Source organism: Dioscorea cayenensis, chromosome 11 (assembly GCF_009730915.1).
Source record: "Dioscorea cayenensis subsp. rotundata cultivar TDr96_F1 chromosome 11, TDr96_F1_v2_PseudoChromosome.rev07_lg8_w22 25.fasta, whole genome shotgun sequence".
In the NCBI taxonomy this organism is placed as follows: Eukaryota; Viridiplantae; Streptophyta; class Magnoliopsida; order Dioscoreales; family Dioscoreaceae; genus Dioscorea; species Dioscorea cayenensis.
Window position 1 is genome coordinate 15,602,442 of NC_052481.1, and position 10,622 is coordinate 15,613,063.

General features: G+C 31.8%; 1 protein-coding gene across 1 annotated transcript; it reads right to left on the reverse strand.

Annotated features, from left to right (window-relative positions):
* Positions 1–4,477: 4,477 nt before the first annotated feature.
* Positions 4,478–6,046, reverse strand: LOC120271636. Its single transcript, XM_039278310.1, has one exon. It carries the CDS (start codon positions 6,044–6,046, stop codon positions 4,478–4,480), a length of 1,569 nt encoding a protein of 522 aa, XP_039134244.1.
* Between the last annotated feature and the right edge of the window lie 4,576 nt (positions 6,047–10,622).

A 10,622-nucleotide genomic window follows, 5' to 3' on the forward strand; every position in this document is an offset into this window, starting at 1 on the left:
ATAGCACGACCAGGTCGTGTCCCTCCCATCACCATAGAAAATGCATCAACAGATTGGCTTTCACTACTTTGATGTGATTGCACAACTTGCATTTGAGACTGTAATAGAATAAAAACTTTAGTAAAAATTTATTTTTGATGTTATATTGATCATGTGTAAGACAAAATATCACATTCTAAAATAATACTATAAAAGCATATAAATAAAAGGAAATCCTTACAATCTTGTCGCTAGTATCATCAAAGGACTCCTTGTAGGTCTTGTTCGGTTGTCTTTTTCGAGTTTCAATAAAAAGAGCAGTATTAGTTGGTACCTCATTGTTTTCATTTGCATCTTGCTATTTTAATTCCACAAAAAAGAAAAAACAAAACATAACTTTTATTAGTAAGGACTTGTACATGATCCAAAAAGAATTAAATATAGCACCACACATAGCAATTATCATACCAACAATAAAGACAATACAAATAGAAATAATTTCAAAAGAATACAAAATTAAATTCATCTATGATACTAATCATAATAGGTATAGTGAAGGTAACCAAAATAATACTAATCATAATAAGTGTAATTACATTAACCAAAACATTCTTAAAATATCAATTTAAAATAAAAACATAATTTTCATTTGCAAGGACTTGTATATGATTAAAAAAAAAAAATATGTAGCACCATGCATAACAATTATAATACCAAAGACAAAACAATAACAAATATTTTTTTATTATATTATAGTCAAGGTAAATTCATTGATGATAATAATCATAATAGGTATAATGAAGGTAACCAAAACAATACTAATCATAATAAGTGTAGTCAAGATAATCAAAACATTCCTAGAATATCAATTTTAAAATACGAAAACAAAAAACATACCTACACTTACCACTTGTTTTCATTGATGATACTACTCATAATAGGTATAGTGAAGGTAACCAAAACAATACTAATAATAATAAGTGTAGTCAAGCCTATCAAAACATTCCTAAAATATCAAATTTAAAATACAAAAAAAAAATGTATGTACATTTACCATTTGCTTTCTTATCCTAGCAAAACTCTTTTTGCCCGCCGTATGCATATTAATTTGCCTCTTTTGATTATTTGCATTTATTTCAGTGATTCTCTACATAAAGATTTCCATTACTATTAGAATAGCTTGGAGGAAGTAGTTTTGACATTATAAAACAATTAAAAACTAAAAATTATTATACCTTTGCATTTGTTGAATTCCAAATGTTCAAAAGTTCTTTGAATTTATCTTCTCCAATATGTTGTGGGCGATTCAATATTCTAAGCTTATCAGTCTTGTACTTATAGTAATGTTCTTTTTTCACCCTACACTTATATACTCTCCAATCATCTCCAATAGTAGCAAGAACCCACTTTTTACCTTCTTGAGGGACTATGTATTTTTTCTGCACAAACAATTACATTTAATCAAATTATAAAACAACATGGCAAATGTTTAATATGAAAAGAAATACTTAGATAAAAAACAAGTAAGATTCTTATAAACCTGAACATATTCCCATAATGCCTCTTTTGAAGTCATTTTGCGCCAATTAGTGACTGTAAGGGGCGCAAGTGTTGAATTTCGAGCCAATGTTCCTAAAAAACTGCTGAACTCATTCAAAGTCTTATCATCAGGTCCTATTGGCTGATTTAAGTCATTAAAAAATATTGGCTTTCGGTTTTCCTCAGACCGTGTGTGAACTGCTTTCATTGCTGTTTGACCTCTCTTTTTCAGTGTAGAAGGACCTGCATTATATGTAAAATCATTATAATTGCATTGTATATACATAAACATGATTATATATTGAATTAGTAATTGAACCTGCTAAGCTTGTAATTGCATCCTCAGTTGCCACTGTTGCAACTATTGGTGGAGGTACCCCAATTTCCATGGTTGAATTTTGATTTATTTCTTGTTGATTTCCAGAATCTATATGATCTAGATCTTGTTGCTCAAGCCCAATCCTCATTTCTTGCTCCATTTGTACTTCATGTTCTTGATCATGATTTGTTTGTGTAGCTTCCTCTAATGCATAATCTTGTGTGTGTACTACATTTACATGAGCTTGACTTCTACAGAGCTTACGTTGTGTTCGCAAATATGAAGCAATAGTCCCTGGTTTCAGAAATTTCTTTGTTTTCTTCATTGTGAATATTCAGAATTTCTTGCTCACCAGATTTTTTTGCATCCAAACATGTCAAAATCAAGTCAATCATGACAAAATATATACTATAGCAAGTAATGTGTAAAAGAGTACTTAAAAAAATTTTCTGCACTATTAAACATACCAAACCATATGACATATAATGTTGGTTGCATTCAAGGCATTTGCTATAAAAATTATCAACTCATCCCTAGTCACATGAAATTATTTTGGAAAAAAAAATCACAAATATTAATAGCTTGAAAAGAACACAATAAACTACATATGCATTAGAATAAAAATGGAGACATGCAAGATAATAAAACCAAAAATTCCCAACATCATTTAATATCAACCATCACATTTACAAAAAATAGATATATGATAGAAATGAAAAAGCTTTTCTACTCATTAATATCCATCCAATCCCAATCAGTATCATCAATATCAGAATCTTCTTCTATCTCTTCATTTTCTTGGACTTGTAACAAATGTGAAGGTATATCCATAGTTTCAACAGCTTGATCATCTCTTGCCCAATTTATAGATTCTGTATCATCATGTGATTCACCAATATCATGTGAATAGTCATCAATATCACTCCAAAAAACTTGCTCAATATTTGGACAATTTTCCACTTCAAGACCATATAAATCTCTAGGAACTTTTTTCATAACATAATGTAGCCCAACTTCAATAGGATCTTCAATATAGAACACTTGTTGCACTTGTGAAGCAATGACAAAAGAATCATCCAAGTAACATAACTTGTTAAAATCTACACAAGTGAGCCCATAATCATCTTTCACAACCTGAAACCAAGCACACCTAAATAGCACAACATTGAACTTTCCCCAATAGTCAATTGAAATAATTTCATCTATTGCTCCATAGTAAGTAACATCTCCAACAATTGGATTTTGATCCCTAGAACTTGAAAAACTTGGAGTTAAAGCTTGCAAAGTGACTCCACTATTTTGAGTTTTGCATCTTGCATCACGTTTTCTAGTGTGAAAATGAAATCCATTGATGTAATACCCTTTATATTTGATAGCAACTGGATTTGGGCTTTTAGAGAACCACATAATATAGTCCGGTACACGTTCATTCTTCACCCTTTCTTCAAACCAAAATATAAGATCTTGACTGTGAGTTTGTGCTCTTTGCCATCTACATGATTTACTTCTTGAGTTTATCAAGTTTTCATGTTCTCTGCATTCGTCAAATACAAACATATTTAAACAATTACAACTCATGCTACTTTAAAAAATAAAAAAGAGAGGGAGATAGAGAGAAAAAAGCACACAAAATCTTTTAAGAGACATGATTACTTCTTACTTGATATATTCCTCCACTTGTTTGTCTCCACAATTGAACAAAGCATAACGATGAGCTTGTGCTAAGGCCTCTTGGTCCAAAGTGAAAGTCTTGCCAATATTTCTCTTTTTCCCCACAATTGGATAGCCAAGCTTAGGGAAAATAGGAGATGCTTCAGCATCTATTGTAGCCATATTAGTATTCTTCCCATATCTGCTGAATCTTGTTTTTACACCATCATGCATGTATCTCGAACAAAATACCAAGCATTCCTCGGCAAGATACCCTTCCGCAATAGATCCCTCTGGACGGCTCCGATTACGAACAAAAGACTTCAACCTACATAAGTTTTGCTCAATTGGAAACATCCAACGACAATGAACCGGGCCACCAAGTTTGATTTCATTTACCAAGTGAATAGTTAAATGCACCATTATATCAAAAAAATTTGGGATGAAAGTCATTTCTAGATGACAAAGAATTTCAATAATGCCCTTCTGCAACCGATCAAGATCATGCATCTTCACAACTTTACCGCATATACCGCGAAAAAAATCACTCAACTTGATTAAGACAATGGCAACATTTTTAGGCAATGTCTTCCTCACAGCAACTCCAAGTAAATATTGCATCATAACATGAGCATCATGGCTTTTATAGCCTAGAATCTTCTTATCATCCAATTGCACACACCGAGAAATATTTGATGCAAACCCTTGTGGTAATTTTACATTCTTGAAGACTTTGCAAAAAAGGGTCTTCTCATGTGGGCTCATAGAATAACAAGCTTTAGCATATTGAATCTTGTTGCATCCATCTAATCGAGTAGGTTGAAGATCTTTCCGTATACACATTTCTTCAAGGTCAAGGCGTGCTTTTAGATGATCTTTTGTTTTCCCAACCAAATTTAATAATGTCCCCAACAAATTGTCCCAAACATTTTTTTGAATGTGCATGACATCCAAATTATGGCACAAAGTATTTTTCTCCCAATATGACAACTAAAAAAAAATGGACTTTTTCCTCCATGGATCATTTTTATCATGAGGCTTCTTTTTTTGTGTCTTGCCAAAAACATTCACATAATTTGATAACTTTTGTGCAACATCCAAACTTGACAAATGGATCGGGGCATCTCTCATCTCCACAGTACCATCAAATGATGTCTTGTTATGACGCCAAGGATGATTTTGAGCTAAAAATCTCCGATGACCCATATAACATATTTTTCTACTATGCTTCAAATATTTGGAACAAGTCCCATAATTACAATAAGGGCATGCTAACATTCCTTTAGTGCTCCATCCTGATAACATAGCATAAGCTGGGAAGTCGCTAATTGTCCATAATAATGCCACCCGCATGAGAAATGTTTGTTTGCTTGTGGCATCATATGTTTCAACACCAATTTCCCATAAGTGCTTCAACTCTTTAATCAAAGGCTGCATGTAGATATCAATGTCTTTACCAGGCGATTTAGGACCCGGAATAATCATAGACAATAAAATATATTCAGACTTCATAAAAACCAATGGTGATAAATTGTAATTGATTAACACAACGGGCCATGTGCTATGTGAAATGCTCATCGTTGAAAATGGATTGAACCCATCACTTGCAAGTCCCAACCTCACATTGCGAGGGTCTTGAGCAAACTCAGGATGCAAATTATCAAAATCTTTCCAAGCTTTGGCATCAGCCGGATGCCTCAAATTTCCATCATTCGGACGATCTATTGCATGCCATCTCATTGCAGTAGCTGTCTCTTCACACATGAATAACCTTTGTAGCCTAGGAGTAAGAGGAAAGTATCGTAAAACCTTAGCAGGTATAGTGGAGGATTTAGCATTATCATTTGCAAATTTGTCCTCCAATTTCCACCTAGAAGCACCACATACATGACAATTATTTGCTTCTTCATGCTCATCCCAAAACAACATACAATCATTTGGGCATGCATGTATTTTTTTGTAATCAAGAACCAAATCTCTCACTGTCTTCTTAGCTTCATTAAAAGAACCCGGAATTGTAGCATCAGGAAAGGCTTCTTTTAATAAATCTAGAAGGTCACCAAATGCTACATTACTTAGCCCATGGAGACACTTGAAAAGATATAATCGAACGATGAAAGAAAGCCTTGAGAAACTCTTACACCCTGGATAAAGCTCCTGTCGGCCTTCCTCCATTAATTTGTAAAATTTCTTTGCCTCTGTATTAGGACCTTCAGAAATCCTTGGGAGGTTGTTCTCTCCAACTGCTATATCTCTATACATATCTTGCAACATATCATCCATGACATCAAGAGTATCAAGTCCTTCATTACTATGTGATGGTAATCCTTCAAAATACATTGACAATCCTTCTCCATGGAATACCCACTCAGTATAGCCTTCTAAGAAACCATAGACTATCAAGTGTTCTCTCACTGTTGCTCTATAATACCAATTACGGTTCAAACACTTTTTGCACGGGCAAAGTATTTCTTGTCCTTGCGCGGTCCTTTGAAAAGCCATATCTAGAAAACCATCAACTCCGCTAATATATTCCCCACTAGCTCTTGGGAGAGCCATCCATTCTCTATTTCTATTACTCATCATTTTCAACTGTTTATATAAAACATTTCATGGGCATGTACATATATTTATGGGATATAGTAATTAGCAAATCATAATTCACAAGAAATTGCAAATAAATCTCAATTGCATGTTTGCCTTTAATAACAAAATAACAAAATATTTAAACAAATGATTGCATTAAACTAGAAAGTAATATTGCATTAAAGAAGAATTCTTCGAACAAATTTCATCATCCAATTAATAAGTGGGAGTGTCCTTACCAACTATTCACTAGTCTTGTTGATGAAGAGTAATGTTAGGGATCGTTTGTGTAGTTTCTTTTCAAATAAGAGTTGATAAGTCCTAAAAACCCAAAAAGTTCAAAAATATGTAACTACAAGAAATACAAAAATATCCAAAATATGTAAACAAACACAAATGACAAAAACAAGCTCTAAAGATAACAAAATAAAATAATAATAATAATAATAATAATAATAATAATAATAATAATAATAATAAACAATAAATACAAAAAATATAAATAAATAAATAAATAAAAATTATAAATAAAAACAATAATTAGTAATAAATTATCAGTGTTTCTTTCTTCCTCTTTCCTTTATTTATTTATTTATTTATTATCTTATCAAGTGAGGCATGCTGGTAGTAGCTTCCAGTTTTATGGAGTAGTACTAGTACTGCTGCACTGCACATAGATGCTGCATTCTCTCTTTGATCATTGTTAGGTTTAAGTCTTTACATCTTCAGAAATATAAACAGTATTTATTTAAGTATTTTTTCTTTTTCAAACAAGATAAGATATGTAATGTGAGTATATCTGAGTTCACATAAAGATCTTTCCTTTTACTGCTCACAAGCCAGCCTCACTTGACTTTTCCTCTGTCCTACCACAAACATGCAAATCATTACTTCAACATCTATTCTTTTATTATTATTATTATTATAAAAAGAAATAAGGGCCTAAGAAACAATTAACAAAGAATATAAATATTATATATTTTTTCAAGAAAATAATGTTAGAAAAAGTTTTCCCAGGAAAATTGAATAGTCACTCACAAGTTTTTTGAAGATATACAAGTCATGTCTTCTGAAGGAGGAGACAAAGCTGTTAAACAAGGACCAAGTTGGAAGGGGCTTGATTTGGACTTCTAATGGGCCTTCAGTACGGACCATATCACCCTCTTAACAGTCCATATCATTATCAGGTGTACATATATATATGTGTGTGTGTGTCTCTGACCTCATGACTATTTATCTTCACACATTGAACACCACTAGCTCCTTCATATATTATTCTCATAACAACAACAAAGTTTTAAAATGTTTCTAATTAGTTTGTTGAAAAATCATACAAATTTTTTCAATGAAGTTTTGTCAGAAACATTCTAAACCACATTGCAAGAACCATTCCCAGATTTGAAGAAATCTTCAGCATCATCATATGATAGTAAAAGAAGATAAAAATTTTGCAAGAATAAAAAAAAGAGCCAAAGCCCTGCATTACTTACAACCACAAGAGAGTTGAGAAATCAGAATTGGGTTGTCCTCTTACAGATTATCAGAACGGAGAAACGTATGAAAAACCTAAATCACAAACATCAAATACTCATTAGGGTTTTAGAAAAGGGAAAAGAAAATAACTTTGGAGACATGAGAATTAGAATAAAACCTGAAGAACGAGAAATTGACACTTTTGAGATAATGGATAAACAACATTTAACTTGAAATAAATACAGATACTGGAGCCCACTAGCTTAGGAACATATATATATATATATATATAAAACGACTCAAATTGATAAGCTAGCCTATTATATATAATATACTTATTCAACAATTAGATTATATATAATGTTTCATTCCATGAGAAATATATAGTAATATCCTCAAGTCTCATTAATGAGAAATACAAAAACAAAATGATAAATAATTATCTACATACAGATTAAGAAAGTGATATGGTTGATATGTATAACTTTTAATCAAAAGTAACATGGTTCTAAAACCACACAAATAAATACTTATCTACATCGCATTCAGCTTTTCAAGTTGAATGCAAATCATGATAGTTTGATCACATACTTGTGACATGAAATGCCTTCGGATAGCATCTATTAACTGTTCCTTGGAGGGATTAAGACTTGCATCCGTCTGTAAACAAGTTGAGAATCATAGCATTCAGAAAAAAAAAAATAGTAGACTGTTGTTTGAACATGGCGATTTTTTTCAAGTTCATGGATTTACGAGGTTGAAGTGATGTGAGTATCTCTAGAGTGTAGTTGTTTCCAGCTTGCTCAAATCTACTTTCTGCTCCAAAAGTCAATACATTTTAGTGATGAAGATAAGAATACATAAACTGGACAGTTTGTGGAGGTTATTAATAGATCTTACTGTGGTACTGCCAGAGAATGAAATGGATCCCTTAGAGTGCGAGGTTCAGGAAGGTGAGTGACTCAAGGATTTGGGTGTTGAACCTTTGTTTGTTCTGGATCGAGATCTATGTGGTTTTTGTGGTCTTATTTCACTGAACGCTGCAAGAAAAAGAGTAAAGAGGAAGGTGCATCAGAAACATAATGATAAAAAAGGACCCAAATAGAGGCTCAAGTAAAGAACAAAAGGAGCTGAAAGTGTTGTACCCGCAAACTCCACCTTAAGCAACAGAAATGATGCATTTCAAGGATAATCCTCAGCCTCACATGATAACCCAAAGAAAAGATGTTTATGCTTTAAGATTAATTAATAGTACCAAAGTAGTCATCCTAGGAATACTTTAATTGCAGGCATCAATGTGTACAGAAATAGAAGTTCATATATGAACTTTCTCTTTAATCAAAATGGACTCAAAATTTGCAAAATTTTTCTAGGCAGAAACAGAATAAAGGAAAAAAAAAGGTTACCTTGAATATCAAGTTTAGAGGTTGGCATACTAAGTGTGAGGATTATGGGTGCAAAAATCAAATGCTATCAAGTTTTAAGATATTAGGAATGATAAAAAAAATATGAAGACATTCTCACAACCAGAAACTACAAGCATAAATAATAATGATGTCCAGTACATGCTCCCTAAATCAAATAATATTCAAGAAACATCTTTGGCAAAACAAGTCAATATACTCTGCTAAGTGCTAACAAAATTTAATCAACTTATAAGATTATCAATCAAGTAAATTAGGCTCAGCAAACAGTTTGACAGAGAACAAGAGCCTCATTCATTAATTAGTTTTCTTACAACAAAATATGTAAGAAAAATCCCAGAAAAGAAGAGAAAAGCAAGAACCACACCAAATAGATGCCATACCAAAAAATAGAGAGCACGATCAACAACAAGAACCCCGTCAATTGAAGCAAGGGATCAAATTTCACAGCGCGAGTCAAAGGGATGAATGCGATGGCCTCGGATCTGAGAAGAAGTTGATGATTTAAGCAACGAAAGAGAAGGAAATAGAGAGAGTGTAAGATTAGGGTTTGAAAAGAATGAATGAGTAATAGTACCAGTAGAAATTTCGTGGATCTCTCCTTCGTTTGAATTTCAAGCATTCAAATCAGGATGGATTTGAGGATACGGAGAAGGAGACCGAGAACGCCCTCGTTGAAGACGGCATGACGGGAGGAATCGGAAGCGGTGGAAAGGATGGAGATGACGATGGTGGTGAGATTGAGGAAAAGGGAATGTGCGGATGGTTGAGGAGGCGGATTAGGAAGAAAACATAAAATAAATAAATATAATTGCGTTTTATTCCATTTATTAGAAAACTTAAAAGAAGCTTCCAATCAAATTAATATATAGATTTCATTTAAATAGATCACTAAATTTGAGAGTGATTTGTTTTAATCCAATTTATTGTTGAGAGTGATTTGGTTATTTTATCACTGATTTTCATCTTTTTTATTTGCAAAAATACCCATGTAAAGCATCACAATTGCATATATGCCAATATCTCTCAAATCTTTTTTCCTTATATATCACTACATATTTTTTTTGGCAGTTAACCTTCTGGTATTGTTTTGATCATTAAATAATTTTATACAAGTAACCCATTCTTACTCATTCAAGTGTTTTTATTTTATTTTATTTTATGTATCTTATGAATCCACGATAATCATATAGATTATTATTATTATTATTATTATTATAAGTATTATATAATAGGATGATTGGGCAGTTACAGAAGTAACATAATTAAGGGATAAGAGATAATAATGATGGAATAAATATTAAGAGGTATGAAAAAAATATTGATTTTGAATGGAGTCCTACAAGAGAAAAATAGATATAAATAATATTTACAAAAAAAATATTTAATAATTGTAGGACTAAATTTTGTTTGGGCAAAATTTATTGAATATATATATATATATATATAATATTTTTCTCCATTAATACATATGTGTACTCCATTATGTTTGATTGTTAATTTTCTTAATAAACAAAAAAACCTTTTAAGAATTTTAATTATATAGTGAAACAAATAAAAATACAACTTTATTTCTAAAAATACATATATATATATATATAAATAAATATTATGAAACTTATGCATTCTTGATCCATATGCAGCGGTTTTAA